General features: G+C 37.7%; 1 protein-coding gene across 1 annotated transcript in view; it reads right to left on the bottom strand.

Moving 5' to 3' along the window:
• SNX2 (sorting nexin 2) overlaps positions 1–22,737 on the bottom strand; it is a 28,737-nt gene extending 6,000 nt beyond the window's left edge. The window contains exons 1-10 of the mRNA XM_081943547.1: positions 22,562–22,737; positions 17,770–17,887; positions 15,335–15,498; positions 12,341–12,407; positions 12,129–12,172; positions 11,896–12,037; positions 5,797–5,875; positions 2,787–2,862; positions 719–832; positions 391–484 (exon numbers count right to left, since the gene is read on the bottom strand). Coding sequence (XP_081799673.1) covers positions 391–484; positions 719–832; positions 2,787–2,862; positions 5,797–5,875; positions 11,896–12,037; positions 12,129–12,172; positions 12,341–12,407; positions 15,335–15,498; positions 17,770–17,887; positions 22,562–22,669 — 1,006 coding nt within the window. The 5' untranslated portion in view covers positions 22,670–22,737. The remainder of the gene's footprint in view (positions 1–390; positions 485–718; positions 833–2,786; positions 2,863–5,796; positions 5,876–11,895; positions 12,038–12,128; positions 12,173–12,340; positions 12,408–15,334; positions 15,499–17,769; positions 17,888–22,561) is intronic.
• Between the last annotated feature and the right edge of the window lie 2,231 nt (positions 22,738–24,968).

Below are 24,968 nucleotides of genomic sequence, written 5' to 3'. Positions count from 1 at the left end.
ATCTTTTACTCTCTAGCATTGTTCATCCAGTTCCCCTTATTGTAAAAAAATCACTTTTCTTATTAGTAGGTTGAAAAAAAAGTTATTCAATTAATCCATTTAATGCAAGATTAATATATTTGCAAGCAGGACACTGTCCAAGAATCCCAAGTGCTCAGTTACTTTACAAACTGAAATTATTTGGTAAGAAATATCCATTGAAAAAAAATGATTTCCCAGTTTCTAAAAATCATCAATATTTTTGCATGAGATGTATTGTACACTGCATAGTTCAGTGTTTAGCTAGTTTCTTGCCCTGAAATTATTTAAGATTTCTGATCAGAAGTGATTTTAGAAACATTAATTAATGTGTAGCTTTTAAAAAAGTAAAAATCTAATTAACATATCTACCTTTTCTGTGACAGACCAAAGCTTCTACACTACCATGAAGTTTCCGAAGTTGCTGATCCAGATTCTCAAATTGTTGTTGCTTTTCCTCAAACCACTGGCAAAGTGAAACAAACAAACAAACCTTTAGAATTTATGCTATATTGCAAACTACAATTCCCTTCCTAAGGCAAGAAATTAACTCAGTATAAGCAGGTGGTCAACGGATGCAATTGAGAATCCAAGCCAATAAGTAAATTAATATCCCATTTTCTACTCCTATGGTTTTAAAATGCAACTGTTGAACCTCATTAATTCATCTCATTATTCAAGTCGAAAAATCAGCTCTTACTGCATCCGATTCATTCATCTTGATCGTCATTTTGTTGACAGCGTCGGCAGCCTTGTTTACCATCCTCAATATTCCTGCTCCACTCAGAGCCTGGGTGTTAACTGCTCTCGGCAGCTGGAATTGAATGACAAATAAGGGCAAACAAACTGGTTAAAAGGCTGGAGGTTTAACTGGGCACCAAAGGGACTGAAAAGGATGTAGTGTTTTCTTCCCCCTCATACATTTCAATATAGTGGAACCTAATTTCTTAAATTTACTACTTTTACATCCTCAGAGGAAAAGTTAAAAAAATAGACTTTCAATTTGCTTTTCTTCTGCACCTTTACATTTAGATGGAACACAGAGACCATTTGTCAAAAGTTGTTACACTGCCACCAAATGCTTTAACTGGCTACTCGTATACCAACAGCAGTGGAGCTTTTAAGGGCAATACTATGCTACTGCTTCCACATAACAAATGCACTGAGAACTTTTTTGTTGTTCAATATATTTCAAGCACTAACATATAACTATAATGTGGAAAGAGAGACAGAGAGCACGCTAGTGGGTTTAATTACCGTATTTTTTGCGCTATAAGATGCACTCCCCCCCTCCAAAAAAAGTGGGTGGAAATGTCTGTATGTCTTATAGAGCGAATGTCGTCACTGCTCGCTGCCGCCACCTATTGGCAATTGGATCAGCCTTTCCAGAATACCGCCGATCAGCTGTTCCAGGGGGCAGGGACCACTAGTGAACAGGCAGCAGTGGCAACCCCCGCCACCTGGAACAGCTGATCGACTGTGTTCCGGGAAGCCAATTCAATGGCTGATAAGTGGCAGCGGCAATAGCTGGGGAATGCTGGTGAAAGCTTCAGCATTCCCCGATGGAGGCAGCAGTTACAGAGGAGGCAGCAATAGCGCTGTTTCTGGTCAGCCAGCATGCTGATTGACAGGGCTATGGGTGGCCAGGATCCAGCTGTCGCTCAGCTCACCGGTGATGGGCGCAATGGAGTGGAGCCCTGACGAGCCACATGCAGGGGCTGGGTGGCAAAGGCAGATTTTTTGTTTTCTTGTTTTCCTCCCCAAAAGCTAGGTGCATCTTATGGTCCGGAGCGTCTTATAGTGCAAAAAATAGGGTGTGTATGTGAACATTAAGTTCAAACCCTCATTATGCACATGTACCTTTCCATAGATCTATTTTTCCTTGCACTCACATAGACCAGAAAGAGAGAGAAGAGATACAGTTGCATGCAGAACTATTAAAACCTCTCTAAGGTGTATTATTAAAAGAGTTTAGTTATACATTTATACATAGAAGTCACAATAGATTATTTCTTTGAACAGCAAGAAAAAGGGTTTGGGAACCTGAATCAAGTTTCTTCGGTTAACATGATGTGTTAATAACCAGATAAAATTCTAGCATTTTCTTTCACCAAACAGCAGCTTGTTACGCTTTACAGTACCATCTTAGGATACACTGAATAATTTGGAAATCTGTAACATTTATTAGCAGGAAAGTTACATCAGCTGTATAGTAATCCAGCTAGAAATTTTTCTGAAGATAATTTTCTACTTTTAAATGAAATGTCAAATAGACAGTACTGGTGACGGAAGGGAATTAAATGATTACAAGCTTTTTTGTTCTTGCAAAGATGTAATCCGATATCAACTATCACATTTTGAAACAGAGACACAATAGTGTTTCCAGAGTTAATCAGATTACTTATCAAATGCCAGCAAGAAAAGAGGATTTCACTTGCTCTAACTTTAAATAATGAAAGTTTGTTAACAGCACTGTACTGTGTTTCCCCAAATATACAACCTGACCTGAAACTAAAGCCTTGCCACATTTTTCACATGGGCAAAAATATAAGCCCCCCCTGAAAATAAGCCCCCTGGACAACCCCTCTTCTAGCCAGGCAGAGCACCACTCACCAACCTAGCGGTATCCCGAAGGCGCCGAGCCGCCGCCTGTTTTATTTTCGGGGAAACACGGTAAGTTGTGCACAAAACCAGATATATATGTCCACATATAATTGTTTTGTACGTAATATGTACAACTAAATAAATGGGAAAATAGAATTAAATACCTCAGAACATTCCAAGAACTGTCTTAAATCAGGATCTTGTAATAAGGTTGGATGTTTTACTGTTCGCTGTAGGTACCTACAATTTTAAAAGGTAGAGAACATTTAGTGTTCTTGATAGTATTAAAAAAATTGCCATACATAGAATGAATACTGTACATACTAAAACAGTCAGAGGAAGACAGTGTATTTTAAAATTTGCATTGAAATAGGTAATTCCAAGATATATAGGACAGTTCAGTCTCAATAAAAGCTTTCAACCATTTTGCTTTTTAGTAAAACAACCAATTAAACATCAATGTTTATGGAAGCTAGAATAGAAGCAAAACTGTGTAAACTAGCTTGTTGATTTGACAAAAGCTAGAGTTTCCAGTTGCATGAAAAAAATAACTAAAGAGAACTCTTCCAATGTGTGAAGCTGTTCCTCCTGGAAAGAGCTTCATAATTCTAATTTTCATTAGAAATGGAAAGTCAATGGCTATAATCTGATCAATGTCATACACTATCCTTATATATCAGTGATCACTCCTATATTATAACACTTTATGATAGGAGCAACTATATATTTGCTATTTACCATTATTTTAACATATTATTAAAACAATAATAATATGTTGCATCTTTATCATCCTGTGTTTAAAAAAAATGTGTCCTGACTTTACCATTTATTCTCCCTATTTTCCCTTTCTGCTAAACATTAGTTAGGACATAAGCTCCAATTCACAAGAATCTGCATGATCCAAGAGTTTAGTGAGAATCACAGATAAGAAAATGAAACTAGGATAAATTACTACACACTTTAGGAAATAAGTCCTGCCATGCCAGCTCTTTTAGATTTCCCAGTAGAATGTGTTTTACTGCCAACATTTATTTATTTAAAAGATTCATATGGCCATCCATCTTAAGAGACACAACTCTGGCTGGCAAATAGCAATAGTATAGAATTAAATATCATAAAAACACAAAACAGAAAAATCCCAGGCACCACAACCAATTCCCAACAATGCAAATCAATACCACCATCTTCAGACTCCAAGCTCACTCTATACCTACACTTGGGAGAAGAGTCACCTGTTTATGGCCTTCTGGGAGGTTAAGATAGGGGATGCCTGACAAATCTCTAAGGAAAAGCACATTCCACAGGGGCTACTATGGAAAAGGCACACTTCCTAGGTCCCACTAAAAGGTAACACAGAAGGGGGGGGGACCTGGGGCTTACCTACTCTATCCGATATGGCAGATTAGGCAAATATCCTTTTCATGTTCTGTTCCGAAGACACCTGGATACCATCAAGTTTTATGTTTTATTATTGCTTTATCACTTAACTAAAATAATGGCTTCCATTATAGAACAATCCAATAATCAAGAAAATGTATATAATCAATTTATATATTTATATAAAAATATATGCAGACTCAGTGTAATCTCACAATTTTAGTAGGGATTTTAACTGATAAACCACTACCTTACTGTATGCTAAGGAGCAAGCAATTTAGTAGAACATTACAAGAATCATTTCTACATTATATGGATATGTAGGCAGACCCACCCATCCACCAAAACTGGCCTAGCAAATATACAAAATAGAATCCATCTTTGAATAACTGTTCCTAGGTTCCTAAGGAATATTTTCATGAAGAAATCAAAAATCCATTTGTTATATGCAAAAATCAGTCTTATCTGATTTTCTTATCTTATCCCACACCAAAATAACCCCATGAAATGTAATTTCAAGAAGTAAAAAAACCTCCTGTTTATTTTTTAGCTTTTATTATTCTTAGGATCATAATCCCGGAGACCCTTCATCCTCTTGCCCTAGAAATGGGACACCAACACCACTATCATCAAGACTGCAAGGCTAAGCTGTTGGAAAGTTGCTCCACGTCAAAGGAGGCATTGCCAGGAGTTTAGCTATGTCAATTTTGAATAGCTTTATTGTACAACAAAATCAGGGCATGTAAAAGTCTTTTTCCAATACAGATGGGCATGACATAAAGTAATTATTCTAGTAACATTCTAAAAACATTTAACAATTTTACTGTGAAGTAGCCGATGCTATCTGATCTTGGTTGTCTGCCTGCAGACATTTTGTTACCCGACTTTTTGTTAACCTCTTCAGATCTTAGTTTGGTAACTATCCTAGGAAGGTAACAAAGCATCTGCCAGCAAGCCACAACGCTCAAAGAGCAAAAAGGACTCCACAGTTCCATCCGGGCTACATATATTCATTTTATTCTATTGCCGAGAAAAGGTTTTAAAAATGATTTAATCTGGAATGTGATATTCAGGGAAAGCCAAATATTATTTGAGAAGTTACAATGATACTAGATAATTTCTAAAACAAAAGATCAGTCCTAGAATACTGATATGCTAGTGACAAGTCTTAGAAAAAAAGGAAAGCTTTCCTTAAGTAACTGCTACATAGAAACATTTTGACATATTATGATTTTGCTACATAGAAACATTTTGACACATTATGATTTTTCATACATAGTAATAAAGATAGCACAGAAGAATGGCATACAAAATACTGTCTTTCATGAGTAAATCACAAATACTTTCATAGTGGATGTCACTTGCAGAAGCACTCAAGAATGAAATCTAGAAATTAAAAAGTAGATCAATGTAAACTAACTTTTGATGTTCTTCCAAGTGCAGCATTAAAATCTAAGCAATATTTTAAACACACAATGTTTAAACACTGGATTTTGAATTATATTTGATTCTGAGCAGATGCAGCAATCTTTAGCATGCCAAACAACCTTTTTGAGAGAAAAGATATTTTCTGTCTTACATATCTATATACACATACAAATACACATATACATTTCTACATGATATCCATACCGAAATATGTTATCATTATATAAACAATTTAACATCAACTTCACATTTTATTCTGAGCTGTTTCTTTTACACAGTTTAGCATGTAAAATTAAATAGTCTGAGAAGCAAATAGAATTGTATACTTCACTGAACATTCATTTAATAATACTACAGATAATCAATTACCTTTCTAATGCTGCTCTTCTTTTTTCTACAAATTCTGTAGATGAGGAATCTTCCTTGCCTACTTTTACCTTCGTCATGCCTTTGAAGAAAGTGACAAATTCATTTTTTAACCTGATGAAATTCTGAACTTTGTCAAATTCATATCTAAATGTACAGTATATTAATCTACTAAGGTCACATCGGGTGGGTTCCTGCCAGTTCTAACCTCTTCTATAGAAGAGGTTCCACAAATCTATAGTGCCATTTAGAACCGATTCCAGTTCCCTCCCCCCACCCGTCTGCACCATGCTTGCCCTGCCCACCGCTCACTGATTGGCTGGCTCACCAATCGCCCCGCCCACCTCTAAGAGTCCTATCTAAACCATAAAGTCTTAAAGCTGTCAACTTTGAACACTCCTGGGTTTTTTTTTTCTAAAGGGTTAGGGGTGCAAGGGTCTTGTAACTTGACAGCTTTAAGACTTGCGTGCTTCAAATGCCAGAGTTTCTGAGCCAACATTTTGGTTGCTAAGCAAGAGCGTTGTTAAGTGAGTTTCACCACATTTTACAAGTTGGTCATGCCCACCTAGTCACATGACTGCCAAGCCACTCCCACCCGGTCACATGGCTGGCAAGCCACTCCCACAAAGCAGGCCACAGCTACAGAAGAGGTTCTAAAAAAATTTGAAACCCACCACTGGGTCACATACATGGTAACTGCCATAAGGTTATTATGTGTACAAAGATGGAAGACTATAGAAACTAGAAATAGAAATATACATAAAATACCTTAAGGTCACAAAAATATTTTTACATTTGCTATAATTTGAACATCATGCTTGTCTCTTCTGTAAATATGAACTTACTTACATGAACTGTACTATGGTAATATGGAGAGATCTAATGTGGAGAGGGGCCAATTTTAGGTAATTCTTTTCCTTCGCGCCTAAACATCATTTTTCAGATGGAAGTGTGAGACAAATGTTTTCACTTTAATGAAAACTGCACTTAGTGTCCAGTGCAGAAATTAACATGCTCAATAATTATTTTCTTTGAGATCTATTAGGTTCTGTTTCACCTGATTTTATTATTTTAATTTAAAAATGTTAAAAGCCAACACACTGCAAAGCAAAACAGTAACCTCAATAACTATATTTTCCTCAAAAATATAAATGGTACTCTGAGGCTTTACTTAGAAATTATTTCATTTGCCCTCTAAAAAACAAAATATAAGCTGAGATGGGAAGAGCATATTGGGAGATTAAAAAGACAACTGACAATTTATTCAAATACTAGGCTTCTGGAAAATGGGTGCATTTTCATTGCTGATTCATACATTGCAGACATTTGGGGAGAATATCCATGACATTCTTCCAACATTCCAAATGGTCCCACTGATTTAAAAAGGACAGGGCTTTGGTTACTCTTTAGTAGCCTACAGAAGAGAGGAGGGACTACAGTGAAACAAAAGAAGTTATTTTTGTTGTCTTCCATTCATACATACCGTGTTTTCCCGAAAATATGACATGTCCTGAAAATAAGGCCATGCCACATTCTTCAGGTGGGCAAAAATATAAGCCCTCCCCCAAAATAAGCCCCCTGCACTATTCCCCCCTCCGGCCAGGCAGAGTGCCGCTCACCAACTTAGCGGTATCCTGAAGGTGCTAAGCCGCGGGAACCGGGGGGCGGGGGGGCAAAGGCACTTGTGTTGCTTGGCGTCTTCGGGATATGGCTAGGTTGATGAGCAGCGCTGTTGCCCAGCTGGAGAGGGAGGTTGTCGGGCGGCTGCTTTCTTGTGATAGGCTCCCAAAGAGCCGGGCACAGGCACAGGGGCTAACGGCTGTGTTGTGCTGTCACAGCAGCGCAACACAGCAGCCATGAAGTGACCACGCTCATGAGCAGCCACCTGGCAAACCCCCTTTCCAGCCGGGCATAGCGCCATTCACTGACCTAGGGGTATTGCCAAGCCGCATGAGTGCCTGTTCACTACCGCCTGGCTCCCGCAGCTTGGAGCCTTTGAAATGCCAGTGAATGGCGCTCTGCACGGCTGGAGAGGGGGGTTGCACAAGCGGACAACGGCAGCAGCAGAGGTGCTCTGGCTGTGCAGGGAGAGCTGGGCCAGGGCACTGAGAGAATGGGAGGCGCGCAAACAGGATCGGAACAGCCCCTCATGCAATCCCCCTCTCCAGCCGTGCAGAGCACCATTCACTAGCATTTTGAAGGCACCAAGCCGTGGGAGCCAGGCGGTGGTGAACAGCGCTCACACGGGTTGGCGATACCCCTAGGTCAGTGAATGGTGCTGTGCCCAGCTAGAAAGGGGGTTTGCCGGGTGGCTACTCGTGAGCGTGGTAGCTTCATGGCTGCTGAGTTGCGCTGCTGTGAAAGCACAACACAGCCGTTAGCCCCTGAGCCTGTGCCCAGTTCTTTGGTAGCCCACTCACAAGAGAGCAGCCGCCCGGCAACCCCAAAACAATAAGCCCACCCTGATAATAAGGCCCAAGCCATATTTTGTGGATCAAAAGAAAATAAGACCATGTCTTATTTTCGGGGAAACACGGTAGAACCCGAAGAAATCATTTCAGAAGAATAAAACACTAGGAGCAAAGAGACCACACAAAGTAAATCAACCATCATATTTGCAATAAGCTGGATAAGTAGCACCAATGAGTTGTTCTCTTAGCCAAGACACTCCACCTAACCCTAGCAGTCTTAGTCTAGATTAATTTTTGCTTATCTGGAATAAACATATATAAAATCAGATAAACTTTAAACAGGAATAAGCCTTTTCATAGATAAAAGCTTCTTTCAGCTATCACTGAATTAGCACAAACATTTAGATTTACATATAATATAATATGTTCATCTTTTGAATATGCAATGAAAAATAAGAGTATTTCAAAGAACATTCCTGAAATCCAAAGGAGAAAAGCAGTCAGCCACAGCTTAGGGCTGTGCACACTGTAAAAACAAATTGGAAAGTGTGTTTTTGACCCTGGTAGAAGTATAGCACTTCTGAAAAATCAATGTGACTCTTAAAATAGCAGCAGCTCTTTTTTCAGACTCAACTCATATTAAAGCTTGAAAAAATATCAGGCAGCTTATTGAATAACAGAAAGTGCTGTACTTTTGCAATGTCCAAAAAAACTTCTTTCAAATTATTTTTGAAATATGCAACAATCAGCCTATTTGAAACACTCAAATAACCAAACAATAAAATCATTAAGTCAGAATTCTGCTCAAGATTTTTCAAACGAAGTATTAGTATTCTCGATATCAATGCACAATATTGTTTCTCGTTAGTCTATTCCAAGGGTGTCAAACTGTATTTCTTCGAGGGCCAGATCAGCATTGCAATTCTCCTCTACGGGCTGGCAGGGGGATTGGGGAACAGGGGGAGATAGGATGGGTGCCTCCTGCTGCACCCTGCTGGCCAAAATGGGGCATGGGGGGGATTTGCACGTTTTTGGCCTCAACGGCCTTCTGCAGCATCCTGCCGTCTAATATGGGGCATGGGGGGCTGCACATTTTCAGCCTCCTGCAGCACTTTGTTGGCCAAGATGGCGCACAGGGGGCACCTTGTTTTCGGCCTCCATCAGCACTTTAGACATCTACAAAGTGCTACAGGAGGCTGGAAAGTAGAAAACAGGTTGTGTGGAGGTCTCACTGGACCTCTGCTTGGCCCATTTTTGGCTGGCAGAGTGCTACAGGAGGCTGTGGAGACATTGTGGGCATTTTTTGATATTTCCAGGCTGGCCCTGCGCGCCAGATTTAAGCACCCCACGGGCCGGATCTATCCCACGGGCCTTGAGTTTGACACCCCTGATCGATTCCATTTCTCTTGGGAAAGAATTAATGTTCATTTTAAGGGATATTAATTCCCTTGATCAATTTGAACACCCTACCAAATGGTTGACAGTGCTATTTCTACAACTTTACACCCATCATTATCACATACAAAAATGAGTACGCTTTCTTCAATTAAGAACAGTTGAACAAGTTTAATGATCTGAATATACAGTACAAGCCAAAAAATAACTTAGGATGTGCACCCACTTTCTCTCTAAATATATAGAGCGCCAATTTGATCAAGTGGCTAAGGCACCAGACTAGAAAGTGGGAGTGTGTACACGCTAGACCCATTTTAGCTATGAAAGCCAGCTGAGTGACCTGGGGCCAATTACTTTCTTTCTCACCATCCCATTTCAAAGGGTGTTATGTAAAAATAATAAAGGCAGGATATTAAAAAAAATAGTAATTCCCTGTTGGGCTGTGAGGCTGCCCAACTCTGCAATAATTCTAAAGTGCTTATAAATAAAAAATAACATAAAATATATCAAGAAAAAAAACAACTGAATGAAAGACAATAATCAAAGACTAAACAACAACAAACCATAAGTGCTCAACCACCATTCTAATCTAAGGCCTGGGAGAATAACCAGGGTTTTTATTTATTACATTTGGTCATGATTCCTCATAACTTTACAGAAATGCAAACATTCAAAATATTACGATCCAGTAAAATACAAAAGACATAACACATGCAAATGACTCCCAAATACCCTCTGGAAGAGCTCCAACTGCTTGCATATTGTCGCTAAATTAACTTCCAACCACCTTGGTTATGGTTTCTAACTTCTAATCAAGCAGGAACTGTGAATCTAGAATGATACTCAAATCACTGACCTACTTCTTCAGGGGTATTGGTTCCCCCCCCCCCAAATTGACATATACCAGTAGACCATCTGAACATCCTGATGACAAACAGTAATTGTTTGTCAGTAATTGTGTCCTGCTAGGATTCAATCTGGATCTCCATAACCTCAGGACACTAGGACAAGACTTTTAACAGCCTCATCCCTATGGCCCAGGATAGAGATGTAAAGCTGAGTATCATCAGCATTCTGATGATCAGTGTGTGTTAACCTAAACATTTTAACTGACAATTTACCATAAAATTGAAAAAGTAGTTAAATACTCCAAGACAAAGGGACAAGTAAATAGAACATGGAAAATACATTTTGTCATTCAAATAAAGTGTACTCCCCCCCCCAAATATGTTAATTTAGTTCTTACATATTTTTTTTTTCAAAAGCAGGGCTTCCTTTGTTTATTTATTTAGCAAGTTTAGAAACTACCCATCTCCTTCACAGAGTGATTCTGGGTGGTATAGAAATAAAATATTAAAAATTAAAAAATTGAAGATAAAAATTTAAGTAAGAGACAAGGACACTTAAAACTTATTATTAAAAAATCAGGGTAGGGGCCTTCACCATGCATGCTCGTCTGTAAGCTTGAAGTGAGATAACAGACCGAGATCTTTAGACATTTCCAAAAGGTTATGAGACTGGGGGCCCGCCTCCCTTCTAGGGACAGAATGTTCCAAAGCCAGCAATGGCAGAAAAGACTCTCTTCCTAGACCCTGCCAGTGAGAATTCTTTAACTGACAGGTTTGTGACATATCTCTCCTGCCTAATCAGGTGGGATGTGCTGGTGTAATGGGACTAAGATGATTCTGTAGGTAACCTGGCCCCGTACCAGCTTCATTTCCTTCTTGTGCAATTGAACCCTTTGGAAATGCAGTGAAACTACTGACTCCTTCTCAGAAAATTGTGTTTAAACACATCAAATATATGCTGACTTTAATACAAAGGAAACTTATTAAGTTTAAATTCAGTTATCAAAATATTGCAAATAATAAATATGTAACGTAGTAATATATGTACTTCATTATTCCATTAATCTATAAGACAAGCTAAATTTCAGTTAGAGTGAATATAAAGTTCATATAATAGTTTTAATAATATAATTTACTACTAGTAAAGTAACTATTTTTTCATTATCTTCTATAGCCTCTAAATAAGCAATTTAGTTATAGTTACAGGTTAGGAAAAATATATATATTTTTACTCCCCCCCCCCCCCCCAAGTTCATAGACCTTTGGTCATCTAAATACAGACCTCTTGAGGGTGTGTGTCTATGGATCCAAGGTTAATAACCCTTACTCTAAAAGTAAAATTTGTCAAATAGATGTAAAAAGATTTATGTGATGCAACATAATTTTTACTGTCAGAATAATTGCTTCACTTTGGAAGATGAATGCCGTTACTCATTAAGCACACTTACCTACAATACTCTTTTCTGGAGCTGGTGGTACAATGTAACCAGCATGAAGATATTTTGATGCTAACTTGCCATACAAACCAAGAAAATCACTGAATCTTCTTTTAACAGAGAATTCATTTTTGTGAAACATAGTTAGGGAAGTCTAAAAAAACAGAAAAAGGCATTTGTAAAATACACCACATTTACATAGTGCTGAACACTAAATATTTGATTAGCTATCATGCAATAGTTACCTTTGTAGTGACTCTGTAGGCCATGTAAGCATTCATGCCATCCCCTGTATGGTACATGAATAAATACACACATTTATTAACAATTTAGATATATCCGTTTATATAATTTATTAACATTAGTTTTTATACATGTGACTTAAACAGTTATATCAAACTTTAGCTATAAAATAAAGTAATATTTCTTTAATAAATACAGTAATTTTCAGACTCACCAACTTTTTCTGGATCTGACACATTAATTTCAATATCAAATGCATCCCCATTTGTTTCTTCTTCAATCTAAAACAAATGTAATATCAAACAGTAAATAATCTTTCCAAGAATCTAAATTTAATGTCTAATCACAAATTCTAAAAGATTAAACAACACACTTGCATCTCTGAAGTTCAAGAAATATTAATAGCCCAACCATAGCTCACTATATTTTCAATAAGGCAGTCATTTGAACAATTAAGATTACACAAGATAAAGCATAATCCTTCCTAATTCTGAAGAATCTTATGAATACGATTAATGTTGAATAACTATGACTGAAACGTTTTCATACGAAAAATATGATTTCTCAGCATTAAAACACTTTTTTTAGCACTGAGAATGAAGGCTACTTGTATTTTGATAAAAATCATTCCATCAAATTATCCCAATATAGTACAACTATTTATGACAATAATTCCAAAAAATTCCTGTAAATATTTTTCTGATCACCACTAAGGACACAAGTCAGAATAAAATCAAATACATCTGGCTTGCCCCACAAAGCTCGGTAGTCATGGATAAACAAGGTTCATCTTTTTAAAAAAAACAAAACAAAACCATAGTGAATTAATTAAAATAGAGTAAACCCTCGAAAAGGCTGAGCCGACAGCATTGCAGAGCTTTTTGATAAGATGAAGGATCTTATGGTATAGGATATAAACATTCAAATTTTAAAAGGCGCCAGGGCACCAATTTTGTACTTTTCCCCGCTTAGATCTATAACTCACTTAAAGCTTGTTTTCAAATAATTCTTTTTATTAGGACCATTACTTGTCACATTTATATTTTCTACTCTAGATAAAAGGAATGAGAATGCAGTGTTCAAGATTTTTTTTTAATCCTGTGGTATACACATTCATGAGTGAAATGTTTAACACTTAGAGACAAATACCATTTCCCCACTTTCATTAAGACTTTTCTTTTTCCTCATCAAATGCCATTACCCTAAACTTTAGCTAGATTACTGTCATCACCTTGCTCATATTTTAATGGATTATTAAAATTCCATTCTACATGTAGATATCAAGTTTTCTCTGAAGGAAAATAAGTTTTCAAGGTACATCATTTTAAAACACATGTACCAGTTTAAAGACAACTGGAAATTCATAATATCATGTTTGTAAAAGTCAAGTTATTGAATTGAATACAACTATGTATATGTTTACCATATTAAACAACTCAAACAAACAATAAATAATATCTAACCAAGAATACTTAAGCAACAATGACAGGGCAAGCCCTTCATAAAAAGAGAGCAACCCCCACTCCCTTTTAGCACTGATGAAATTACCTAGTTGGATAATAAAACATCTATAAGAATATAACCAAACTCAGAAAGCACTAAGGACCTCACATAATTATTACTAAAATAATCCCTTGATATAAAAGAAGATGGACAAGATATGGACCAGGCAAAGATGTTGCCATATTTTTCTGTTCCTATCATGCTGCAAAGAACCCAAAATCCTGATTGTGTTGAACTAGGAAATTTATGATAAAAATAAAGTAGACATAATACAATACAATAGCAGAGTTGGAAGGGACCTTGGAGGTCTTCTAGTCCAACCCCCTGCCTAGGCAGGAAACCCTATACCGTTTCAGACAAATGGCTATCCAATATCTTCTTAAAGGCTTCCAGTGTTGGGGCATTCACAACTTCTGGAGGCAAGATGTTCCACTGATTAATTGTTCTGTCAGGAAATTTCTCCTTAGTTCTAAGATGTTCCAATTTAATGAGTTCTTAATAGAAAATTGAAATGGTTTAAATATATTCTGAGTTCAGCATGTTTACTTAATGATAAACATAAGGATAGGGAGAATACATTACTGGCATGGGTCCAGGTATTTGAGGAAACTTCTCACCCCAATGGGACTATTTTGCCCCACCTGTGCCAACAGAGGGAACATACTGCAGATCCCATCAGCCAACGAATTTCGGCTGCTGGGATCCAGAGAAGAGCCTGCTCTGCCCTGGCTCCTGTCCTCTGGAACATCTTATCCTGAGGTGAGATTGGTTCCTACTCTCCAGATGTTTCAAAAGAGCCTCAAGACCTGGCTCTGCCAGATAGTTTGCGGACCCAATGGGGGAACTTCATACTGGAGGTGGTTGACTAGTTGAAACTCAATGCTACCTACCCACTCACATGCGTCTGGCTCCCTTCTTTGTCATCTTGGCTACTTGATTTTATCTGTTAATGTTTTTACTTGCTGAATTTTTACTTGCTGAGTTTTTAGAGTGGATGACTTTAATGTTTTTCAATGTTCTTATATTGTAAGCCACCCAGAATCATTGGCTACAAGATGGGCAGCAAATAAATTTGATAAATTAATAAGTATTATGTCTCTGCCAACTTAGAAATCAGAGGTATCTCTAAGTTGGCAGAGACATAGTACTTGTTAATTTATCAAATTTATTTGCTGGCCATCTTGTAGCAATGTCTATGGCTGGCTTACAACATAAACATGTTGAAAACATTTAGGATTAGACAAGACAAAGCACAATCATTCCTAATTCTGAAGAACATTGTTAATATGATTAATGGTGAGTAACTATGACTGAAATGTTGAGTAACTATCACTGAAAAAATAAAATCAGGATATTAAGTAGATAATTGCAAAATCATTCAAAGCTTTCCAAAAATTTTTAATTGGCAATAGCTACTGTGTTAAAATATTTATTCCTATATTCATTCCAAAAGGCTCCAACTACCTATATACAATTAATATAAAACAAGACAGCATTCCCCACAGAAGTGACCAAAATTGTAGGAATTATAAAACCAGTTCCATGCATAAATTTATCATAAGAATAAATACCAGTTTATAAAGCAAGTCAACTATTTCTTTATTGTTAAATAATTTTATTGTGGACACTGCCAATATAGTCACATTTACTTTAATTATAAATTGTGTATCCAGCTTGAAAATTGCCTTATTAACTTCATTAATACCTCTTCTCTGCATCTATCAAAATCCACAGGGGCCACTACTGTTTTTGATTCCATTCTCGGTGCTATTAGTGTTGTTGGGGTTACAGGAGTTATAGCTGGAGTAGAGTCTGAAGAAAGTATTGGTTCCCTTTCTGGACTATCCAAAGAAACTTCTTCTGTTGCTTCTAGATAAAAAGAGAACCATTCATACATTAGCCTGCATATTTTTTTACATGTGTATACAATGAGAAAGATTTATCTTGTGAAAGTATCTTTCATTTACTCCTGTACAGATCACTGATTCTCAGTATAATTGTGAGAACTCTAGAATTCAGAGGAAGCTTAATTTAAATTATGTATTGCACAATTAGTATTTGCGATATATTCTGCACTCCATAGTTACAAGTAACAGAAACGTATCTGTTAATGCAAATTAAGATCAATTGCAAAAATAATTAGCATACTATTAAATAGATCAGAAGCCATACTGAATACACATTTTACTATCATCCATCATTTAAACACAAATATAGCTGAAAGACAAAGTTAGGGAATGAACCTTGTTCTTAGCCCAAGCACTGCCTGTAAGCCTGGTGGATGGTGTGCAAGAGAAAAGCTGCTGATGCAATATATTTTTATATCACTATGATTGTTATAATTTATCATAAAGCTATCTTTAAATAAAGTAATAAATGTTAAGCTACTGATCCAGGAATGTAATATCATAATAATTAGAGTACAAGCAGTCCTTGTTTAGCGACTGCCTTGTTTAGTAACCATTCACAATTATAATAGTGATAAAAAATAACTTTAATGACCAATGCTTGCATTTACAACTTTCACAAGTCCGAGCAAAGGAAAAACCAAAGTAACATTAGAAGCACAGACAGAGTTTCTCTTAGCAACCACTTGACTTTAACAACTGAGATGTAGGTCATGATGGGGTTGCTATACCTATAAAGGGTGAAACAACGTTGGATACTAACAATGAGTTACTCTTTCTTAAAAACTGGTTTTAATTATTTAGAATTCAAGAAATATAACATTCTTTTGACTTGCAATAGTAATCTCTACCCACATTTCTTTAGGTCAGCTTCTGGTAACTTTATTACTCATTGCTAGATAAGAATCAGAAGTGGTTTGCCACTGCCTTATCCTAGTTTTTTTTTTTTTTAAACCAATCTAGTCCACAGTCCTGGCATTTCCTGTCCATCCCACAAATACAAACAACAACATTAGCTTCTCAAAATCAATCAAGACTATATATAATTTGCTTTTTACTTAAGTCATAGATTTTTCTGCAGTTTCTTTTTCAATGAAAAATTGATACCTTATGAAAAAGCACTAATAAGGCGAGGCTAGAACAAACGTTTTTAAACAAGTATTGTTTATATTTTTAAGTAGCTGTTCTCAACTCTCAATAAATTCTATATTGGTTCTTGAAATACTTGCAGTTATTTAGTCTGCTAGAAGTCACAATCCAAGTTAAATAATCAATGTAACTTATCCTAGAAATTAGCCTCAAACTTCCCCTAAAAGCAATTGAATAGAAATAGCAACTTAATAAAAATGCTAAAAGCAACTGAATAGAAACACTCATTTAATTGTATAAGTAGCCATGTGAACAAGCTTCTCATACTATGTGTAACCTTGATTATATTCAACCTTAAAGAACAAAATGTCGTAAAGATGAAATAATCAGTTGTTTGACCTTGGAAAGCAATTGTTGCATAATTTATACTACAGGATCCTCAGAAAATTGGTTGCATTTTCTTTCAAAGCAATCCAGTACATGATAAAGAAAAAAGAGAAATCCAAAAGTTGTAACTTCTGCACTAAGGAGAACTGAAGTAGGAGAACTGAATTAATGCCATGAAACTGACCCTTTCTTGAACGTCATTTACAAAACCATGCCTGTCAGTACATATGCACAAATGAAGCTAATTTAATTCAACTATGTCTTTCATGCTTCAGTTACCGAAACAGTTTCAATAAAACATGTTCTGTGTTATAGTTTAAGCCAAGAGAGACTGAATATGGGAATTATGGCTTGCCTTGTTAAACTTAGGTCAAAGCATGATTTCCCAAGATGAAACATAATAAATAGGAAGCTGTTAATATGCAAAAAGAGAGAGAAGAAATGACTTTTAATCTTTTAATCTCTATTCTGAATATACAAAGAAAACAGTATGTAATAAGACTGACAAAGGGCTGATCTTTTAATATGTCATAATTTTTCATAGTAGATATTTGCTTGTTACCCACTGCAATGCTATAGTTGCAATGTTATAGTTATTCAGACCAATTTTGTTTAAATGTTAAAAACTGTTCTGATGTACTTAATACTAACTAAATGATGATAAAGGATGCAAAACAGGTCACTAAAATTATACACTTAAAGGGATTCATGAAGTTTTTCCAATAAATAACTTGTCTAAAAATGGGTTAGAAATTACCAGCAAAAAGATCTTCCCTGTCATCATCTAATAAGATTTCTGTAGGCTTAGGACCATTTGAATTTGTACTGATGTCTTCTGCTGGAAGACTGGCTGGTTCTGGAGATGAAGGGCTTGACTAGAGAAAGGAATGAAGAGAAACAGTCAGTATTTACACTGGTTTTTTTTTTGTTAACGTTCACAAGTAGAGAATATATTTACTCATGTCAGCACTTTCCATTTCCTCAAAGCTGTAAAATAACACACTAAGAAACCAGTAATTATTGTCTAGCAGGATACCTTAGCTAATGTTTTCACTTTGTGATATTCACTATATTGTTCATTTGTACGCAGTCAACTATCAGTCTCAAATTTAATTCATTTGTTAATCCAATATAAAGGTGGTAACACTGATTTTCATGGCTACTATAATAGGAAATAATTATTGCTGAGTAATAAAGAGGCTGATGTAAGTATATTCAAACTTTAAAAACTTTTAAATTATAATTGTATGAAGACTTACTTATATTAAATGTAAGTTCAACTTCTGAATTCATTTACATAGATTTATCAGTAAATGGTTTTACAGTAAAATATTTATTTGTAGGTTGTAGTACCTTAAAATCTCAAAACTTTAAAAAAGACAATGGTTTCTAAGTGACTCTGCAATAAGGCTAACACTGATTATCATAATTTTTTTTAAAAAAACATCAAAATAAGTTTTACACACTGCTAAATGAAGCAAAATAAGTTAAAAAATGGGCTGCCAACGAATGAAATATAAAAGGCTAGTAATGTAATTCCCTATGGAGCTAGCCTAGGGTAACGTTAGGGTAGTCTAGCTATTTTGACCATTTTAAATTTTAAATGCCAATTGGACAATATTAGATAAAACATTTCATGGATATAAAATATGGCCTAACAGATCAGGCTTATCTATTCAACAAATTTCTAGCAGGATAAGCTAAAGCACCATAGAGCCATAGCAATACTTCTGAACAAAGATGTTCCATTTAATTATTACATATATAATACAAAAGAAGTAAAATACCCCAGAATCTGGAAGGGTCACTCTTTCGTTTGTTCACTCCAACAAGGAGTGGCTAAGTGTGGTTGGAAATTAGATAGGAGAGTAAAAACTGATCTCCGGTGTGTTTGTCAGCAAGTCATCCTTATTTACTTGTTTAGGGTAAAAACTATTTCAACTGCAAACTAAAGCTACCAAATTAGAAGTCATGAACATTTTGTGGTTGTGGATTCCATTACTGCCCATTCATTTTAGTACGTGAAGCCATAGTCTACCGGTAGAGCATTCGGTACTCAGGTTTTGAATATACAATGGCACATATAATCAGAAAAACAAATATAAACCAAACTTTGGGTACCAAACATAAGCTATTCAGATAAAAGACATGCCAAAGCTACCTATCCTTTCTGGAGGTGTACAAGATGTATCGATCACCTATAAGATTCTAGTAGCTCAAAGCAAGGAATTCTGAAGTCAAAATATTTTCCACACCTGTACTAATTCCCTGGGGAGGGGGGGATTAGATATAATAGGGAGCTTCCCTGGAGAGATTAGTGTTGATTTAAATTACATGCAAGGCTTTGTATTTAGATTGCAGATAATGCATCTGAGCATTTATGTATCTATCTGACAGAGGAAACAATGTTGAGGCAGGAGAAACCGATAAGATACTTTCAATGCAACTCTAATGTACCTCTTTAAGATATTAATATTTTCATACCTTTTATGACATCACCAACCCATGCCTGTTAATACTGCAGGATACAGATATGCTGCCTTAATTGTTAAATGAAACCAAATCCAGGGGAAATGGTTATTAAAAAAGTAACTAAAGCTGCTATAATTCTGTAGTTATTTGAACACTAAACTTTCAATAACTCAATGAAACAAAATAGAGCTTTTAGTTATATCAGAATATTGTAGAACATACTCTGATAAACAACACTGTCCCATAGTTGACGAGATAAAACTTATTTATTTATTTATTTATTTATTTATTTATTTATTTATTTATTTCTTAGATTTTTAGACCGCCCCCTCTCCCAAAAAGGGACTCGGGGCGGTGTACAGTCAATGCAAATAAAATACAGTCATAACAATAAAATACATTTAAAATACATTTAGAGGGGGAGATAGACTGTACAAGAAATAAATACCTAAAAACATCCCAATTAAAACCCCAAACCCAATTAAAATAAATCCCCGGGAGGTAAAACTAAGAAAGTGCCAGGCCAGCTGATTGAAATAGGTGAGTCTTTAACTTTTGACGGAAGGAACGGAGGTCGGTGGTAGTTCGAATGTCAGGGGGGAGGTCGTTCCAGAGGGTTGGGCCCATCACAGAGAAGGACCTACTCCTAGGTGTCGCCCGCTGGCATTGCCTAGCGGACGGCACCAGGAGGAGCCCCTCCCTGTGTGAGCGGATAGGTCGCAGGGACGAGTGTGGTAGGATGCAATCCTGCAGATAACTAGGTCCTATGCCATGGAGCGCTTTAAAGATGGTGATCAAGACCTTGAAACGCACCCGAAAGGCCACAGGTAGCCAGTGCAGCTCGCGCAGGAGAGGTGTTACGTGGGAGTAACGTGTACTCCCCATAATAACCCGCGCGGCTGCGTTCTGAACTAGCTGCAGTCTCCGGATGCGTCCCAAGGGAAGCCCCATGTAGAGAGCATTGCAGTAGTCCAGGCGAGACGTCACCAGCGCATGAGTGACTGTGCGCAGGGCACTCCGGTCCAGTAGGGGGCGCAATTGGCGCACCAGGCGAACCTGGTGGAACGCCCCCCTTGCCACGGCTGCCACATGGTCCTCCATTGACAGCCGGGCATCAAGGAGGACGCCCAAATTGTGATAGTAACTTTGTTATATAGCAAAGGTTTTAACCAAAGATCCAAAGTTTTCTCTCATGCATTGAATTGTTGGGCTCAAAAATTAGTGACTTCTTACCAATTAAAAAATTAAACCTACAGTTTAATTACAAAATCAAATTCTGCAACTATCAAATCTCTCATTTATCACTATTAATTTCACATTAATAGTCAACTTGATACATGCACATACATAATTTCTGTTGTTTCAGTCTTTGTTCCTGTAAAACTAATTTGGCTGCTAGTTTCATCCACAACTCAAGAGTACGTTCTAGGAGTCAAACTCCAATGTATGAGAAATATGAATATCTATATAATTAATTAATGCCAACAAATTATTTCTAGTTGTCTTGTTTATAGTATTATATATTTAAACTGAGCAGCTTAGAAAGGCAGGAGTACTATATTCAATTTTCTGAAAACACGTTTCATTCACACATTTTGCCCATCTTTTTCACAAGGAGAAAAAATACTACTGACGCAGCATAAAAAGGTGGAAGTAAGTTTAGGAAACAGCCAGCAAAGCATCAGTACTTCCTTCCTGTGAGAGAAGGCTCACTAAATGCTTTTATCTATCACATATGGAAAACAGATACTAAATGTGGTTGTTTACAACTTAGAACATTTTATAAATATTTGTGTTAGACCTATAAAGATTAACATGAGACAAGCCACTATCAAGCTTCTTTTATTAAATCTAATAGTTGCATTCAAGATACACAAACCAGTGCCTGAGCTAGTTAAATTTTCATCAATGGTGCAGGACATGCGTGCACAATAAAGAAACAAATAAAATCCTATATTGAAAAATACACATTCTGTACTGCTCACTTCAATTTATTAGTAGAGTTATAGCACAACTACACACCAACTGAAAAATTAACCCATTGATTTCACTGGATGGAACTCCCAGCAAAACTTTAGAAGTATTTGAACGTCTTCCAGCAACACTTTATTCCCTAGCAGCCCCGCATAACAGTTATGACAGTAACAACTAAGGAATATTTGAAACAGCAAAAAGTTCAGGAATATTCAAATACAGGTAGTCCTTGACTTACGACCACAATTGAGCCCTAACTTAGCCCTATGTTGCTAAGTGAGAAATTGTTAGGTGAGTTTTCCCCATTTTATGATTTTTCTTGCCACGTTGTTAAGTAAATCATTGCAGTAGTAAATTATTATCATGCTGGTTAAGTGAATCTGGTTTTCCCCCTTGACTTTCTTTGTCAGAAGGTCACAAAAGGTGATCGCAGGACCCCTGGACACTGCAACCGTCATAAATAAGAGCTAGTTGTCAATGGCATCGGAATGTAAATGATATGACCGTGGAGATGCTGCAATGGTCATAAGTGTGATAAATGGTCATAAGCCATTTTTTACAGTGCCGCTGTACACTTCAAAATGGTCACTAAATGAACTGCTGTAAGTCGAGGACTACCTGTATACACTTCATCCAAAGAAAGCCATTTTTAACGGATGTTTTCTTTATGCAGTACTGCAGGGAATATGCCTCACTCTCCAGAAGAAACCCACTACTAGAGAAACCTACTGGAGGAAATCCACTTAGTGGCTTATATAGTCCTTGCCCAAAGTGGAAAAAATTAAATCGCTTGGTGTTTTTTTCAGAAAAGTGTCACAGCTGGGAATAAACCCAGAGCTGGCTGCTGCAATTCGGGTTCCAATTCTGGGCGAGCCCCAGCCAGGGAATGGCAGGGAAGAGGAGGCAGGTGCCACTCGCAGGAGTAAACCAAGGTTTGAGGAAGCCCCCCACGCCCTTAATTCCCCCCTTCTCAATTAAGTCAAAACCTCTGGGACGGAGGGAAGGACAGCCATGACAAACCCAACAGCAGCTGCCCCGGGAGAAGAAATAAGGAGTCCCAAAAAGAGAGAAAAGTGGAGAAACCGCGACTCCCTCCTCTTTACCTCCAGGGTAGAAGCGGTGCTAATGAAAAGGTCCTCCCCGTCCTCCAGCTCCTCGAACTCTGTCGGCTTGCCATCCCCAAACGGAGGGGGCTCCCTTTCTGTCGCCATCTTTCCCCGCTCTCCCCCCAGCTACCCCACTCTTCTCAGAGGCGCGAGATTTCCGGCAGCTGCAGCCAGTCAGATGACGAATATAAACCACGCCCCCTTTACTTCCCTCCCTCACGTGACGGCCGCTGTGACCCGATGCGCGAGATCCGCCTTCCCTACACGAGGCTGGGGGGGCGGAGCTAAAGAGAACGGTGAGGGACAAGCCGGTAGAGCCGGAGGGAGGGGCGTGGAACGGTGGGCGGAGGGAAGGAGGCCGTTGTGGAAGTCGGGGCGGTAACAACGCGGAGGCGGGAGAGTAGAAAGCCGTTGTTGCTCTTCTTCTGGGTGCGGGGAACTTGGCTTGTGGCGTGTAAATCTCCTGTTGTCCCAAAATGGCTTTTTCAGGAAGCAACTGGAATTTCTTGTTTTTTTCTTTGAAGACGTTTCGCTTCTCATCCAAGAAGTTTCTTCAGCTCTGACTGTATTGAACGCATCCTTCTAGTCTCCACCATCCAGTCAAAGCTGGAGAAGCTTATTGGATGAGAAGCGAAACGTCTTCAAAGGAAAAAAAAACAAGAAAAACCAGTTGCCTCCTGAAAAAGCACTTTTGGGACAACCATGACCTGGATGACTGCGAATCTCCACAGACTGTCTGTCTGTCTGTCTGTCTATCTATTTGAATTTGTCAAACATAAAGGAGAACAAGAATAAGAGAATAAAAATACAATGACAGGGTCGATAGGCACGTTAGTGCATTTATGCATATCCCCTCTACTAAATCCAAATCTTGTTTTGAAAAGCAGCTCAGTGGGATATAAGCTGCTTTCTCTTGAAAATACAATTTTTTTGCACTTTTTATTCTTTTTATCCCTTTTTCTCTTTCTGGGCTTAGTGTGCTTTTACTATTGTAATTAAAACCTTTTTTAAAAAGGCAGTTTCAGTGGGAGGGAAACTAATCGATGTTTCTGGTGAGCAGATGCAGCCAAGCCTCTGACCTGTAGCAAAGATTTGAGTAAAGCAGGAAGAAACTTCTTCCCTGTAAAAAACCTCCAAGCTGCCCTTTATTATTTAGGAACAACTGCATCTCTTTGGGCAAATCTATACGCTATTATGAGGGCTTCTTGGTGCTCTCTGAGCTTGCTTGTTTTCTTGCAGACGTTCCATTACCTTAACTGGATATCATCAGTGCTAGTAAGGAGTGCTGTTTGCTCCCAATGTATCAATCTGCTGTCAGACCAACAAGTAAGCAGTATCCCAATCAAGAAATGATCAAGAGCCATCAGTATACAGCCCAATTAAAGAATCCCTAAGAGCCCCCCCCTAGGCAAGACACCAGAATATAAACTGATAGCAAACCACTCCTTACTAGCACTGATGATGTTACCTAGTTAGGGTAATGAAACAGCTGCAAGAAAATAAGCAAGCTCAGAGAGCACCAAGGACCCCTCATTTCAATCCTCAGCTACAAATATTCTCCTTCATTGATACCCTATTATCTTTATCACACACACACACACCCAATGAACTCTGAGCCTACTTTCTGCAACTTTTAGTTGCATTTAGAAGCCTTTATCACACCTCAGGGCCATTGCTATGATCTTATCTGGGATACACATTTGAAGTCTCCTGGCTGAAGCTTCCTGCAGTTAATGCTCTAGCTGCAGCTCTGGCTTCTAAGTCTGTTAAAGCCTCAGGTTAGAAATCAGGAGACTGAGTTCTAGTCCTGCCTTAAACACAAAGGCAACTTGGTGACCTTGGGCCAGGCACTCTTAGAGCTAGGAAGGAGGGAGATGGCAAACTCCTATGAAATCTTGTCATGAGAACTGCAGGGACTCAGCCAGACAGTTGCAAAGAAGGCATACAAACCCAGAAGGGAACTTTGACAGGCGTTTAAGATTTTGTTACCAGTCACTGTATCTGTGTTCCAGAGACCTCATTTTCCTTGACTTGGTCTGTCACAAAGGGTGGAAGGTTCTCCATTTATCTCTTAACACATTATTGTGCAGCATCTTAAACCACAAGTGTTGGTGGATTTCCTGCTGGCAGAAGATTTATGCAAGTTAAAGAATGTGTTGCAGCTGGGGCATATAGCATTTCTGCTGAATTACATTTCCCCTTGCTTAGGAGGAACCATTCCTCAAAAGTTTGCACAGCACTTTTCTTCTCACTTAGCAGTAGTTGCCCATATGGATGATAGCCCTTCTTTAATGAGCATTTATTCACTCATTTGTTTGTTTATTTGTTTATTTATGAGAGTTATATAGCTACTTATTTTATTTGGCTTAACGTCTCACAATAACACAGAAAAGAATAGATAGAT

Source organism: Natrix helvetica (genome assembly GCF_964273705.1).
Source record: "Natrix helvetica genome assembly, chromosome: 2".
Classification (NCBI taxonomy): Eukaryota; Metazoa; Chordata; class Lepidosauria; order Squamata; family Natricidae; genus Natrix; species Natrix helvetica.
This window is presented reverse-complemented; position numbering and strand designations above follow the sequence as displayed.